The following is a 16,807-nucleotide window of genomic DNA, read 5'->3' as shown; positions in this document are numbered from 1 at the left end:
ATTTGTGTCAACAGACTTTAAGATCCTCAGCTAAAAGGTGCAAAATGTTTAAATATATTGGTTAATAGGTTTTTTCCCTCCTTGATGAAGTTGATGACTGTCCATGAGAGTGAGAAATCTAATGGCCCTGTCTAGACTGAGGCATAGTCCAAGCAGTGCTTTGTAAGCTCCCTCCTGCAATATCACTAGCTACCATTCTGGGCGTTCAACATCCATGATTGTTATCTCAGTTATGAGCGGGTCACCAAAGGGTGAAAGGCTAGTGACCACTTCTTATTACAATAATCATAATTGCCTCACTGACTAACAGATGTATTGGCGCATAAGTTTTCGTGGGTGAATGCCCACTTCGTCGGATGCATCTGACGAAGTGGGCATTCACCCACGAAAGCTTATGCTCCAATACATCTGTTAGTCTTAAAGGTGCCACAGGACTCTCTGTTGCTTTTTACAGATACAGACTAACACAGGTACCCCTCTCATAATTGCATCACTGTAATTTTGAATTTCCCCTTGTCTGTCTGTTGTATCCTTCTGTTGTCTCTAATCATATACTTAGATTGTAAGTTCTTTGGTTCAGAGATTGTCTTTTCACTCAGTGTGAAGTGACCTGATCCCTGATTATGGCCTCTAGGTGCTGCAGCAATATAAATAAATAATAGTGCAGTAATGTACTGTGTTCCATAGCCCAGATTGGGACAGGTTTCTCACATGAGACATTTTCAAAGAATATCCTAGAAGAACTTAAAACTTAAGTCAGACTGTCTGCCAGTGTTGCTTGCCGTTTAGTGATGTGGAAATTGATTGAAATGTTGTAGCTACTGTACGAAACGGTGCAGGACCTATGTCTTGATTGCGGCCCTCTCATTCCATTGCTGCTTCACAGAATACTATGCTTTCTTTTACGAGCAAGGCTTGGATATACAGGATGGAGAGTTGTGACACACTGACACAGAGTAAACAAACACATGTATTTGCATGTTACAGATCTTTACACTTTGTTTCTAAGGTTGAGTGCAACCATTCTTTGATGAATTCAAATTCAGCATAGCCTTTTGATGTCAAATAAGAGACTTAATGCCATATTCTACTCCCAGCTGAGTAGTGACTTGAGAGGAGAACTTGCTTCTTAATGTCAGTTGATGTAAGTATGTGTGTATTGATGTAAACGTATATGATTACAGAGACAAGTGGGTGAGGTAATATCTTTTTCACTAACAGAAGTTGGTCCAATACAAGACAAGCATTCAAGCTTTACAGAGCTCTTCTTCAGGTATGTTTACAGACACTCCTAGCATTTTTAACAGAAGGAGCAGTGGTATGGTAGTTGAAGCACATCTGGTTTGGATGGCAAATAACATGTCTTGATCTGCCTGAAATTCACTTTACATTGATTCAAAGGTTATTTTTTGTTCTATTCTCTGTTAATGTCAGCTTGTTTTTTAAACTAGAGAGACTAGTATTTTGGGTTTAATGTCAATAGCTTAGTTAGAAATAACTAAGATTATTTAGGAAACTTGCATCTTTGCCGGTTTAAAAGAGAAGCTTGTTTTTGCTTTCAATTTGTATTTAAAACATTTCTTTGACATTGGCATTTTTCTAGAAAGCTACGTTAACTTTTTTTTTTTTTTTTAAACACCGGCTATGAATACTGTCTTTATGCTGAGCTACTTAAAGTTCAGCGCTGGTTGGCAGTATAGTTTGTATTTTTTTCCCTTTAAATCATTGATATGTTATTACAGTGCTGTTAAGCGCAAACTACCCCATTTCACAACTTCCTGAATAATCCACACAGCAGCACTCTGTTAGTACTTTTCTGTCTCTCCCTTTTCGTCCGAGTAGGTGGAGTCTCTTCTCAAAGCTGCCTGTGGCATATTCCCCTCCTCCCCTTACCCACCCAGCCCTTTCCTTTCTTTCACTGAATCTCTGAGATAGACTGTGTGGAATTGCGAAGTCTCAAAGACCAGTGACCTCATAGTTACTGTAGAGTCTGGGAAGTGAACATGCTTCTTTGCAGCATAAGACGGGCTGCCTAAAAAACTGTTTCTAAAGAAGGCTTTTTCTCCTTTTCACAGTAAATTAGGCTACTGCTTGATGCAAATGTAAGAGGGTTGTTTATCAGACAAAAGCAGGCAAGAAGTGGAAAAAAGAGGCAGTGAAAGTGGCTAAAGTTACAATAGCGTGTGGTGATCTGTGTCTGATCTTGTGAGATGTCACCATTGTTCAGCTGGGTGGCTAAGGTAGGAGGAGTTTTCACTCACTTTCTTATGTATTCTTTTTTTAAAAAGTGTAAGAACTACCAGATTTTTTTTTTTACACTGTTAAATCACAGAAATGAGGCATGGGGTGAAGAGCCACATTGCACTTTTTAACTGTGTCAAGTAAAATTAGAAAGACTTTTTGTAATATATAGGTATATAAAATTGTGTTGAGATAAACTGAAGTTATGGTTATTGTTGGATGTTGTATCTTACAGCTGATTTTGTGAAATCAGGAAAAGTATAATTAAAACTGTACTGTAAGTCTGGTCTTATAGCTTATTTGAGTGTAGTAGTTCTTGTTCGCTTTGGAAAAGATGTAAGTAATGGCACTCGCACTGTTCTTGTTCAGAATTTTAGCCAGAGGTTCACAGTGAATATGAAACCAATTTTGGATGTAGGCAAATAATGTGCAAGTCACCTAACTTCCCCATGCCTCGGTTTCCCCAAATGCAAAATTGATGCGACACCTTCCTCGTGGAAGTGTTATGAGGATACGTTCGTGAATGTCTGTGTAATACTTGACCACCTTTGTTAATTTTGTTGAGCTTTTCAGATAAAAGGTTTTGTTTTCTATTCCATCTTGCAAAATATCTTAAAGAGTCTCTTTAAATTTAAACTCCAGTTATTTTGCAGGGCAGTGTTCCCCTTTATTTGCCAGCCTGGCCTTTATTCTCTGTTTAAGTGGTTATTACACTAGTGGCATGTTGAAAATTACAGTCCCCTCTACTATCACTGGGTCTGGTCCTGTCTTGCTCTCACAGCAATATGTCCCCCTGCTTACATATTCTCTGTCTGTTGCATGAACACTCATTTGTTGTGGTTGCCCTGGAAATGATATTCTCTGACTTCCATGCGAGCTGTCACAAACATACCCAGTCTTATGGATGATTGTTGCAAAAAAAATGATGATTCTGTTGTGTAAATATTTAATCAATTATCAGACTGGACTAACTGGGATAACTTGTCAGCTGGACAAAGCAGTGGGTCAAAAAGAAGCTAAGGTTGGAATTTTACAAGGCAGTACTTGTAGTACATCGGCTTGGCTAGTTCTCAGTACTAAGTAGCACTGCTGACAACACTCCTAACTCTGTTTATAAGAATATCTCATGGCTTTAAAAAAATCTCTAATATTTTTAAGCTGTTTTGTGTTTAATTTTATTCTACTTTTTATGGAAGTTAATCAATATTACTAATTTGGATAGACAGTGAAACAAAACGGGTGTGTAGAAATTTCTAATTAGGCTGTTAACACAGAAGTGTTCTGGCTGCCAAAACCAGATCAGTAAAAGCCAATTAGGAGGAGTCTACCTACTGGTAAATACTTATTTACATTTTAAAAACAAACATAAGGTCCTGCCAATCTTTGTAAGCCATCCCAGCTATCTGCTCCTCACCACATCCTGGTCCATTCCAAAATAGGGAGTGGTACAAAGTGACAAAACTGTCCAGAAAACAGAGCCTTCTCTAATTCCACCTCTTAAAAACAAACAAAATGCCTCCCAATAGAGCAGGTGCTTAGTAGCATCTGTTAAGGCTTCAGTCCTGTAAACACCTATGCATGACAGTAACTTTATTCACAGGAACAATCCCTTTGAAGTAACATGTGTTCACAGAATTAGGCCCCTGATTGGGCACTGCCGCTGCCTCTGGGTACATCTTCCTTGCAGATTTAACCCAGGCTGTTATTTGGGTGTTGCCCATAACCTGGCTCCCATCCCTAGGCAGCGCATGACTCTTGCATTTGAGGAGGTTGTGCGCAAGTGCAGAAGCTCCCTAGAAGTGGGGGGGCCCACTGGCACCCAGACTGTGACACCCCCCCCCCCGCCTCCTCCCCCTGAGGCTCTGCCCACACTCCACCCTCTGCTCTGCCCCGAGGCCCCATTCTCGCTTGGCCTCTTCTCCTGATGCGCCCCCCCCCCCCCCCCCGCTGCTCGCTCCTCTCTGCCCCCTTTCCTGAGGCTCAACTCACCACTTGCACATTTCCCTCCCCTCCCCCGAACTCTATGCTGCTTGCTCCTTTCTACCCCCTCCTGTCTTAAGGGTGAGGGAAGAGGGTAGAGAGGGGCAAGTCACAGGTGGGAGGACGTAGGGGGAAGAGGTGGAGTTGAGGGCGGGTAGAGGTGGAGCGAGGGGCCTGGGGCGGGGGGAAAGAGGCGCAGCACGGGCAGGACCATGGGGGAAGAGACAGAGTGGGAGTGGGGCCTTGGGGTGGAGTGTGGGCAGGGCCATGGTCCGAATGCTGATGGCCACCCAATTTCTCAGGAGCTTTCGGAAGTGGCGCTCCAAAGGCAGCAGGCCAGCATACCGAGGTGCGCCACATCCAGCATTTCTTGCTCCGTTTGGAGAGGCTTAGCCTCTCCAAGCCTCTTATACTTGCCACTCACACTCCCATCAACACACAGTCCTCTTGCCCAAGTTTCGTGGTGCTTTGAACCTGAGCTAGCTGGCCTGCCCTGGGGTATAGGCTAAAGCCTGAGTTAGGCTTTCACATGGGCTGGTAACCCACCCACTTCATAATGAGTAGCAGGCTAAAGCACTTGATTGCTGATAGTCCTCCAGTGCCTTTCCACAATTCCATCTGTGTGCCCAGAACAACAGATGAGTTCTCCCACAATTCACTGGGAAAGAATCATAGATCAGCTTAGCTTACTGCAGCACAAAGAACCAGTAGCCCATGTGACACAGACGGGAGTGCAGCACCAGTTAGGACACAGTAACTTGGGTGTGGCTTTGCAGTGCTGGCACTGCTGCTCGCATCTGGGCTAGGCTAATCCAGGAGCTCAGACCTGGGTGCCAATCACCCAGGCTACCTGTGCAGTGAAGTCATATCCTTTGTGTGTGTGCTGTGCACCCTTAAACTTGCCAGTAGCCTTAGGTAACTAAATAAAATGATACCTAAAAATGCTGAATTTTTAAGAGTGATCTCTGTCTATGAAATGTTTCTTCGTATTCTGATACAATCTAGTGCTACCCATTAGAATTCCCCTTGCTAAAGTTCTGCCATGATTTCTATTATAAAACTATATTTGGATGTTTCTTATAATACGTGTCTCTGAGACAAGATATAGTGATCAAGTTCTTGGCCTAGGCATGAAACTACAAATTGATCTGGCTTAGAGGCAAAGGGTTTATGTTCAGGAAGTCCGGAGGGCAAAGCTGCTATTGTTGTTTGTTTTTAAATATGGGTTTTAAAATAATTTTTTCTTCCTTTTTATGATGTCTTTTTAAATACAAATCACTACAGTATCTATTACCCATTTTCTTAATGTTTTGTTAAACTAGCACTTAATTCCCTACAAACACACACTGCAGAGAACTATGCTTGGCTCTACCTCTCCTTTTCTTGACCCTCAATGAGTGACTTGCATTGCAAATATTTTTACTAGGGCTGTCGATTAACCACGGTTAACTCACACGATTAACTCAAAAAATCAATCGTGATTAATCGCACTGTTAAACAATAGAATACCAATTGAAATGTATTAAATATTTTGGGATGCTTTTCTACATTTTCAAATATATTGATTTCAATTACAACGCAGAATACGAAGTGTACAGTGCTCACTTTATATTATTTTTGATTACAAATATTTGAACTGTAAAATGATAAAAGAAATAGTATTTTTCAATTCACCTCATACAAGTATTATAGTGCAATCTCTTTATCATAAAAATAAATCAGAATTTACCAAGACATTTTTCAACTATTTATCTGAGAATCTAGTCTCATTTGTTTCTTTGGGCAAAAAAAAGTCGTCATCGTTTGCTTGCAGATATTTAAAATGGAAATGGTCAGTTTAATGGGGCTGTTCCCTGGGGTTCTTCAGGTCTGTATATTTCTTTCATGCTGTGACCATTGGGCCTGGTTCATGCCCTCTTTGCTTAGATGTGAATGAATATAGAACATGCACTGAAACCTTTTGGAGTGAAGTTCTTATAAGCATCTGCTTTCAGATCCCAGTCGACCTCCAAATCTAATAACGAACTGATCTCCAGCCAGACTGAATGACTAGCTGAGCTTGCTACTTTATAACTCTTACCAGGGTCTAGCCCAGAGGTGGGCAAACTACGGCCCACGGGACCATCCTGCCCGGCTGCTGAACTCCCGGCTGGGGAGGCTATCCCCGGCCCCTCCCCTACTGTCCCCCCTCCCCTGTAGCCATGCTGGAAGCACTTTGGCCTACCAATCCTGCCCGGCTGTGCGGCTTGTGCTCGCCCACCTCACAGGCTTTCCAATAAGCTTGTCCTGCTGCTCTGAATGGCATGGTAAGGGGGCGGGGAGTGGCGGGGTTGGATAAGGGGTTAGGGAGTTCCAGGGGGCAGTCAGGGGACAGGGAGCAGGGGGTGGTTGGATAGGGGATGGGGTCCCAGGGGGCGGTTAGTGGCTGGGAGTCCCGGGGGACGGTCAGAGGATAGGGAGCAGGGGGCGGTTCAATGGGGTGGAGGTTCTGGGGGGGGCGGTCAGCGGATGGGGGGAGTTGGATAGGTGTGGGAGTCCCCGGGGGGCCTGTCAGGGGGCGGGGGTGTGGATAGGGGTCGGGGCAGTCAGGAGACAGGGAGGGGTTGGATAGGGGGCAGTCCCGGGAGGGGGCGTTCAGGGGACAAGGAGCAGGGGGGGTTGGATGGGTTGGGGGCTCTGAGGGGGGCAGTCAGGGGGCGGGAAGTGCGAGGGAGCCGATAGGGAGTGGGGACCAGGCTGTTTGGGGAGGCACAGCCTTCCCTACCTGGCCCTCCATACCATTTCGCAACCCCAATCTGGCCCTCAGGCCAAAAAGTTTGCCCACCCCGGTCTAGCCTCTACAAATCTAAATACAACATTTAGATCCCAGCTCAGTCCTTCTTCCATTACTCACCCAAGTAGTCCTATTGAAGTCAGTAGTACTACCTGTAAGAACAAGGCAAGCACAGTTTTGGGGGCCAAATCAGTGGCAAAACAACCGTTAGGTTCAGTGGGAGCAGACTAGAGTTATTGGCCCCTTAGGTAATACAAGACAATACTACAGAGTGGTTTAAACTTTACATTTGACTATGCAGTTCATCTTTATTTAGTTCTCTTGCTATCAGCTTTATAGTCTGAAATATTAGTTATGTTTTAAGCCACCTTGCTAAGAGGTGCAGGCCTGGTCTATACCTAAAACCTAGGTTGACGTAGCAACATTGCTCAGGGCTGTGAAAAATTTCACGCCTTAAGTCAGTCTAACCCCACTGTAGACTCAGCTAGGTCAACAGAAGAATTCTTCCATTTAACTAGTAACCACCTTTTGAGGGGATGGATTTACTACAGCAACAGAAAAACCCCTTTGGTTGCTATAGTGCTGGTACTGTAGACATACCGCAAATGTGATGAAATGTCTATTTTAGGAATGCACATTAGAGATGAATGTGATCGAGAATACTCAGCCTGCAATTCAGCACTGAATTCCCCAGGCACCAGTGATTTTTGGGAAAACTCAGCCAATTCACATCCATTGGCTTGATAGTTGTGGCTTCAAAACTTGACAATGCTTACCATTATGACATCATTCTTTGGTGTGGGAGACATGTCCTCTCCTTCTGATCACTCTGGCTGACTGTAGACATTCAGGGAGTCTTTCCACTGGCTTGAATGGGCATTGGATCAGTCCATTGGTTCATTTTTTGGGGATTCTACTTTAGCATCAAAGGTCCTATACCACTTTATATCTGCCAGATGAGAGCTTTAATAGCCAGGTCATCACTTTCAAAAGTGATTTTTGGATGCCTTTCTTTTTTGGGTGCTCAACTTGAGGCACTTGGAACCTGATTTTCGAAGATGCTGAGCATTCAAAATTGCATTGAATTTAATGGGATATGCAGTTTTTAAGTACAGTAGTCTTAGGAAAAATCGGGAAGGTCGGAATTTAGGGTGGAATTTTCACGGCAGTCTAAGAGTGAGCTGCCCAACTCCTTCTGAATGTCAATGTGCTCTGGGTGCCTAACTCCCCTAGGTTCCTTTGAAAATTCCAGCCTTAATATTTTACAGAACAAGAAAAATAGCATAAAGGAAAACTTGTGATGTTTTAAGAGACTTGACATGTTCAAAAGGGGGATGTCTCTTAATATTAAAAAGGGAACAGAGATTGAGAATTTCTTTTGTGCATCAAAGGAGTTGGAGTATTATGTAGATCAAAGGAGGTATCTATTAAGCAAATAGAAACAAATTATGGGAGTTTCAGAGATTTTATAGTCAGAAGTGAAAATTTATTATTTGAAGTTTATGGACAAATGTGTTTCTTTTATTTATCAGTACTCAATAATGTATTCCTCTATCATTCAGTTTATTTGGAGACACACATTTGGAGGCCCCACTTTCCCCACCTATCCACCTATCCATCAGCTCACTGAACACACACTTAATAGCTCTTTCTATGCCAGTCAGCCCTTTATCCAATGTGGAGACACCTTTAACTCAAAATCCAGTCTCCCTACCAATTATTTTGGTACCAATCACACTTTCCTGGGTTTTGTTTTGTTTTGTTGTTTTTGTTTTTTTGGTGTGGTGGGGAGGGTTATTTTTGTTTTGAAGTTTCTTTTCTCTATGGATGTCTTGTGTGAAAGACTCACACAGAAGGAGAAACGGTTGCTGTCAAATACAAAAAGTTAAAAGAAAAAAAAATCTATGTTCTAATCTCTCAAGTAGTCCTAGGTGGTATTTGTCACAATAGAAAGTATTTTTTAAAAATGGGGACAATTGTAATATTTATGTTGATATTGTCCCTTTAAAACCCCAGCTGATGAGCTGGGTGCCTGTTTACATCTGCACCGCAAATAGGTGTGTGGTAGTGCTATATGCACACATCTTTCCACTCTCTTTTTGCTCTGCAGGATGTTTGCCAAATCATTCCTTTTGTTGATCTGTGGAAAAGAATAAAGCAAGCCAAATCCTTGATGTATGTTTAAGCTGATCACTCAGCTTGTCATATGGGATTTTTAAGACAATTGCACACCTCAATTGGAAGGAGGGGTGGTGTGGTTTTCTCTCCATCAACGATGTATGGGGGTGGTGGTGGGGGGATGGACTACCCTCTCAGTGAGTGATCTTCAGTAAGGTCCCTCTCCTGAGATAATTTGAGAACCCTGCTTGAGAAGTCTCATAATGTGGACTGGCCATGTCACTGTCATGTACCATCTCCTTGAGAACTACAGAAATAGCTTATGCTAAATGGAAAAACATCATTAGGGAAGTAATGTATTTTTAACTGTCTTTGCTAATGAAATTTAGTAGCTGACAACAAAGAGGGGAGCCGGGACTATGGCTAGCCTCCTCTTTGTGGCCATTGTGCTTAAGTTTTTCTCAGACAGTTGAATAGTTCTCATTCAGGTCACACAATGAAAGATTTAGGTTTAACGGCCCTGCTGAATCACAAGGAAGTCAGTAAGTTTTCTTGGACTCATTTCAAAATGCAAAATATCATTCTTTCTCTGTTGTGTTGGTTAAAATTTCCCTACAGATTCCTTGCATAACAAAACTTTTTGCTTGGAGAGAAGTACTTGTTTCACTAAATGCATTATTTTCTTTCTTCTTGCCTTAATGCATTGTGGATTAATACATTGTACACATCAATAATTTAAAACAGCCCGTCATAAATGCCTAGATATCATAAGTAATGAGCACTTCAGAAAGGCGCATGTAAGTGCATTGTGAAACTAAATTTGCAGACACTCCTGTTTGTTAGGTTATTTTCAGGTCAAAGTAACTTTCAAAAGTTTATAAGTTGGGTGATTATCCTGTAATATTTTAGAAATATTGAATCCTAGACAGCAATCTCTATGAAAAGCATGGATTACTTGTAAAAATAAATTTAAATGAGTGTTTTTAATATTAAAATGCTTGATTAAAGGTCAATAACTTGTTACATCATTCTTCTTCCCAAAGAAACATTCTTGTAAAATCTGATACATTTTTAACCCTTAAAAATATTTCATTTTATTTAACATCACTAAAAGGCTTACTAGTGCAGTACTATTTACAAAAAGGTGGCTGGTTCTCTTAAGTAAAACCGAAGGGATTTTTCAAGATGGTTTTGCCCTTGTGAAATAATCTGTTTCTCAGTCACTGTGTGATTATCCAGTCCTTTTGGGAGTCTTGTCCTTCTCTGCAGAGACCTGAGGAAGTTCAAATGTGCCACTTAAGTGACCAAGCAGTAAACACTTCCTCATCTGCAGGGGAATTTAAATATTGATAGACAAATAAGATTTGTCTCCTTCTTCTTAAAACTATCTAGCTGCTAGTTTTATTCCTCATTGTGTGGGGAAACTTCCTGTAATTATGTCCCCCTAAATTCTGACCTTCCCAATTTTTCCTAAGACCACTGTACTTAAAAACTGCATATCCCATTGAATTCAAATGCAGTTTTGAATGCTTAGCGTCTCTGAAAATCAGGTTCCAGGTGCTTCAAGTCAAGCACCCAAAAAAGAAAGGCATCCAAAAATCACTTTTGAAAGTGATGATCTAGCTATTAAAGCTCTTATTTGGCAGAGATAAAGTGGACCTTTGATGCTAAAGTAGAATCCCCCCAAAATGCACCAATGGACTGATCCAATGTCCATTCAAGCCAATGGAAAGACTCCCTGAATGTCTACAGTCAGCCAGAGTGATCAGAAGGAGAGGACATGTCTCCCACACCAAAGAATGTCATAATGGTAAACATTGTCAAGTTTTGAAGCCACAACTATCATGCCAATGGATGTGACTTTTTTTTAATTGCGCATGGGAGATAGTAACCCCACAATTAAAATACCAAACTTGTGACAGAGTTAAACATATTGCAATTCAGCCATTTTAGATAGAAACACAGAATAAAAAAAGTGTGAGAAATACCTGGGAAAATATTAAATGTTCGTATCTAACTAAGGTTTAAATTTTAATCTGTTACATGGGTTTAAATCTGGAGTTATGCCATTGGCGTTAGTGTACTAAATTTGGATTTACAGCAGTGTAACTGGGAATTGGACCGATGTTGCTGGGTGAGAGAAGAATGGTCTCTGGCTTCCCTACTCCTAGAAACCCGTTTGTATATTTCACTTTTTAAAAAGTCAATTCGTGTCCTTGGGGCCTTAATTCTATAATATTTGTTTATGATTTTTAGGGAGGTGATGTGACATAGGGTATGTCTTTACTGCGACGGTTCGCTTGAATTACTAGTTAGGTCTGGGCCATACTACAGACTTACATTGGTATAACTGCATCATTCAAATTTCACTTTTTGCTATTACTGTACATCAGACTCTGATTTGTTTCTGTCCTCATCCAGAATAAACACTAACAAACTGTTAGTGTGCATCATCAGGCCCACACAGAGTTATTGTGTGACAGGCTAGTGCGGGGTAGATTCACACCCCAGCTTGCCACAAACTGAATGTTCACCGGAGACGAACCTGTGGTGGGGTAAAAGGAGGAATGCAATTCTAGCTTTTAAGAAACAGGTTTCTGTAAGAAGTGTTACAGAAACATCACCTGGAGAGATAAAAATAGTTCAGCAATTAACACCTTGTTTAAGTTCCTACAAATGTGTTCAGGGATGTGTAGGACCAAATAAGGCATGGTCCCTGATCCAAGAAATGCATAGTATCCAAGTATGTGATCATGTAAGCCAGGGGTAGGCAACCTATGTGTGGCATGCGAGCTCATTTTCAGTGGCACTCACACTGCCCGGGTCTTAGCCACTGGTCTGGGGGGCTCTGCATTTTAATTTAATTTTAAGTGAAGCTTCTTAAACATTTTAAAAACCTTATTTACTTTATATACAACAATAGTTTAGTTATATATTATAGACTTATAGAAAGAGACCTTCTAAAATGTTAAAATGTATTACTGGCACGTGAAACCTTAAATTAGACTGAATAAATGAAGGCTCAGCACACCACTTCTGAAAGGTTGCCGACCCCTGATGTAAGCTCTCTGTATATGGTCTATTGGGATGTTTCACAAGAGGAGAGTTTGCAGGATGGTCCCCCAGAAAAGCAGATCAGATGCCCAAAGCACTTTGGACCTGATCCAAAACTCACTGAAGTCAAAGGGAATCTTTCCATTGACATCTATAGGTTTTGGATCAGGCTCTATGTGACTAGGAGATGGCCAGAAGCGTGCAGCAATTTTGGGCATGTGCATTATATTTATATTTAATATGTTTAGTAGAGTGGTGAGTCTGGTACTTCAGGCTTCATGGAAAAAGTGTATCTTGAGGGGAGCCTTAAAGGACGAAGGTGAAAGTTGGATCACATCAGTAGTGTTATCTATCAATCAAAAGCAACAAAAACTCCACCAGTCTTTCCTATTTTAGTATAACCCAGAGTACAGTTTTGTTCTATTTCTGGTCTTGTTTATAGTGATCAGTAAACACTTATTTAAGACATTGTTTTTTAGAAGGGAAAGGAAACCTTTTGAGTCAGTTTAAGTTTCATGGAGTACTCTCTGCTCACATGACCATGTAAAAAGGGTATTCTTTGGAATGTAGTTCTCATCAGTTACACGGAAAATTCTCAAGCTCAAGTCGCCAGTAGTATTAAAAGGATTGTGATCTGAGAAAGCATGTACTATATCGGTCTGGTTTATTTGGCAATTTTATTAAGCCGTCATTTATAACAGACTGAAAATTTACAGTTCCCATTATGACTTTATATGGTAACCATTAAAACAGGAGTATTTGTTGGGTACACAGTACTTATTGAATAGTGGAGTTTATGCTATTGCTGTCTTAGAGCTATTTACATCACTATTTGTGCTATGACAGGCTAAAGTATTCCTTGAATCTGTGATGATGTACTCTCTTTGGCCTTGTCCACAGAAAGCTTATTTTTCTAAAATTCTTATCTTCAGTTCCACCGCAGGCAGCAATGATGGGTGTCAAGAGCTGTTGTAAAGAGCTGCAGAGAGCCATTTGCAATGCACAACAAGAAGTTTTACAAAACTCAGGAACTATGCTACAAATTCTTGAGTGCTAACTAGGTGCTGGCACCTTCGCTAGTAAGTATTTACATAGATACAGATACAGAGCACTCTCGATACTATGGGAACTCTAGCATAGGCAATGCATCAGCAGCTGCTGGCATCTTAATCACATATACCAGTGTAATTAGTTAATCATAAACTTCCCTCCTTTGAAAAGTTCTGGCCACCCATTCCACTTCTCTCTTTCCATCTTGTGAAGCCAGTATTACTGATCTATATGTTGGCTCTGAGGCCAAGTCAGAATCTTGGAGGGAAGATCAAATTGTGTGAGTAGTTTCCTGAGAACTCATGACAACTACCATCCCTGGAAAACAAAGGATTTCTGCAACAGTAGAGCCCCATGGTAAAAGCCCCTATTTATTGGTCACTGATGGAAATTCAGTTTACATTATGCTTATCAAGGTAAATGAAAATATCTGAGTCCAGATCTTGCCCTTTCCAGCTGGAAGATTCTGGTGGGTGAGTCTCTGCTCTAGGCATTCTGCTGGCTAGGACAGGATTTGATCAGGCTAGCCTAGAGGATAAGCTGCTGTTTCAGAAAGCCAGACTTGAGCTGCTGGAGCCATCTACCCAGGGCCGTCCTTAGGCATACACAGCTGCGTAGGGCACCATGAAATTTGGGGCACCAAATTGCCCCAAATTTCATGGTGCCCATGGCAGCTGTGTGCTGCATAAGCAGCAGCACTAGCCCTGGCGACCAGCCCTATCCCTCAGCTGGCCCTCCCTCCAAGGGGCAGGGCCGTCCCTATGGGGGTGTGGGGCCCCGGACAATTCCTTCCGCCCTGCCTCTTACCCTTCCCCCCCTGGTCCGCACCCATTCCACTCCTTCCCCCAGCGACCCCGCACTCACCGGCAGCAGCGGGAAGTGGAGCAACCCGGCTCCAGCCCGCTCTACTCTGCCAGCTCCTTGGATCATTGAGCAGGGAGGGAGCAACCTATCATCTCTTGCCTACTCAGCTTTTTGTTAAGTGCCTTGAAAACCTCTAATAAAATGTTACTGTGGATTTGATTGCACTGTTCCAAGCACTTGTGTGTAGAAAAGTAGGACAAATTGGAGGGGGCTCATAAAAGAACAAATAAAAATCATTCAGGAGATGGACGGATTGATTTCTGAAGCAAGATTGAAAGTTGGCTCAAGGATGATTAACGCGGAGGGGACACGACTCAGCAATATAGAGGGAGGAGAATAATTCATGGTATTATAAGGGGGAATAATTAGGAGTCAAAGGATGAAATTGACAAAAAGAGATTTTCCGCTAAATGTCAGGGAGATCTTTTAGGCTGAGGAATAATCTTGAAAAAGAAGTATGTAGTAGAAAGGAAGGAGCCCTGTTGTTTAAGACACTCAAAATTAGGTTGGAATGTAAATAGTGTCCTGCATTGAAGTTGAAATGGGCTAGGTGACCTAGTTATTTTCTTCTACCTTGATTCTCTGCAAATATCAAATTGTAGGAATTTCTACTTTTTATATTTTTTTGGCATTGGTAGGAGACTAAAGTGTTGTAGTTTTGAGTAGAATGTTTGCATTTCATTCTCCAGTTAATCTTGTAGGCATGTGTACTGCTTATATCTGTGAAATAAATCTTCATTATCTTCATGCAGGGGTGAAAGTAAGTCCATTGATTTACCGGTATGCTGGGGCTAACTCTGGCCCCCGAAAGGGGCGCGACTGAGGGAGCCAGAGCCAGCCCCAGCCCACCCTGTAAAGTAAGTGTCCTCCCCACCGGGGTAGCAGCAGCAGCAGCCTGGGGCTCTGGGGCTATTTAAAGGGCCTGGGGCTCCCCTGCTTCTATCGCCCCGGCCCTGTAAATAGCCGCGGGAGCCCTGGGGAAGCTGCGGGGCTCCAGCAGCTATTTAAAGGACCGGGGCAGCAGAGGCAGCTGGAGCCCTGGCCCTTTAAATAGCCCCTGGAGCCCCTGCTACCCCGGGCTCTGGGGACTATTTAAAGGGCCTGCAGCTCCCCTGCTTCTACCACCCCAGCCCTTTAAATAGCTGCGGGAGCTCTGGGAAAGCAGCGGGGCTCCCGCGGCTATTTAAAGGACCGGGGCGGCAGAGACAGCTGGAGCCCTGGGCCCTTTAAATAGCCCCTGGAGCCCCGCGCTACCCCTGGGCTCCAGGGGCTATTTAAAGGGCCCAGGGCTCCCCTGCTTCTACAGCCCCGTCCCTGTAAAAGCTGCCGGAGCGGGACCGGGGAATCGGCAGGGCTCCCGCGGCTATTTAAAGAACCGGGGCAGCAGAGCCCCAGGACCTTTAAATTGCCCCCTGGGGAAGCCGGGCTGCCCCGGTACGGCAAACCGGCTCTCGCCGGTACGCCGTACCGGGGCGTACTGGCTTACTTTCACCTCTGTCTTCATGTTAGAATTTTACTTTTTCAAAAAGTATGTTTCCTATTGAGTAGGAAGGTAACAATGCAGAGATTTAAACCCAGTCTCCGGGTTTCACTTTCAGTTTAACTTTCTTTGGAGAAGTTAACAATAAAATATTATAAACCTGCGAATATCACAGGTTTAAATCAGGCAAGCAGAACAAGGCTGTTCAAAATACAGTTACTAATGAATGCTGATATTGTTCAAGAGAAGTGGGAAATACTGTTTGATTTTTCATGCTACATGGTTGTTTGGTATGATTGTATGCTGTGAGGGCTATTGTTTGCTTTGATGTGATTTATTGTGTTTTTCAATCATTGTCAGACTCAGAAAGTCTAAGATAAATGCCTCTTTGTCATTTCCCAAATTTAAATAAATAAAATACAGTACAATGTCTTCTAGCAATAAATTCCGTGTGTCTCATAAATGATCCCATGTCTTGGCAAAGATTTAATAGTTTGTAGGGAGGGCTCAGTGCTAAAATTCATTACTTTTGCAAAATATACTAAAGGATGCTTACTGTATTGGTAACTAAAATATTGCAATACTTGACTTAGGCCATGTCTACACTTACAAGCTTACAGCTGTGCTGCTGTAAGATCACTCATGTAGCTGTGTTATGCCGACGAGACAGTGCTCTCCCATCGACGACATAAAACCAGCTCAGTGAACAGCGATAGCTGTGTCAGTGGGAGAGCACACAAGTGCTTATGCCAGCAAAACATATGTCACTCAGGGGGGTGTTTTTTTCAGTCCCCTGAGTGACAAAAGTTTTGCCAACATAAGTGCTAGTGTAGACATGGCCTACATCAGAGTATAGCTTCTGTAGAGCTCCTAAACTGCAGGAGTGGAGTTCCTCTGCAGCTACACTCTTGTGGAGCTTATATTCAGCCCTATGGAGCTTTGCTGGGAGAAGGGAAAAAGAAGGCAGCTTGTAGCCAATTAGGTTTTCTGCTAAATATCAAATGACAAATCCCTTGTGTTTTATTTAGCGCTTTGTTAACTAACACCCTTTTAAAAGTAATTAAAATAATCTGTCATATATAATAGTCAGCTATTGACTAGTAAAACTGCAATTAATCAAAATGCTTTTTTGTCCAAAGGTCTAATCATGTTTCAGCTTCAGGTCTGGTCTACATTACAGAGATAGGTCGATGCAATGCAGCTTACGTCATCCTAACTATGGAAGTGTCTACACTTAAATTTTGCTC

At 42.4% G+C, this 16,807-nt stretch overlaps 1 protein-coding gene across 27 annotated transcripts in view; it reads left to right on the top strand.

Annotated features, from left to right (window-relative positions):
• The window catches only part of TBC1D1 (TBC1 domain family member 1), a 177,663-nt gene that overhangs the window by 53,115 nt on the left and 107,741 nt on the right, over positions 1-16,807 (top strand). Inside the window, exon 1 of one of the 27 annotated variants that reach the window (XM_065596983.1) lies at positions 1,006-1,144. The exons of 21 other annotated variants lie outside the window; for them this stretch is intronic. In XM_065596983.1, coding sequence (XP_065453055.1) covers positions 1,133-1,144 — 12 coding nt within the window. In that variant the 5' untranslated portion in view covers positions 1,006-1,132. Of the gene's footprint in view, positions 1-1,005; positions 1,145-1,968; positions 2,241-13,098; positions 13,246-16,807 lie in introns of those variants that run through there. 5 more of the 27 variants (XM_065596987.1, XM_065596985.1, XR_010601517.1 and 2 more) reach the window with 5 other exon arrangements.

The sequence above is a fragment of the Chrysemys picta genome, chromosome 5 (genome assembly GCF_011386835.1).
Source record: "Chrysemys picta bellii isolate R12L10 chromosome 5, ASM1138683v2, whole genome shotgun sequence".
Classification (NCBI taxonomy): domain Eukaryota; kingdom Metazoa; phylum Chordata; order Testudines; family Emydidae; genus Chrysemys; species Chrysemys picta.
The sequence above is the reverse complement of the archived record's forward strand: the minus strand, read 5'-3'. Positions and strand labels throughout refer to the sequence as shown.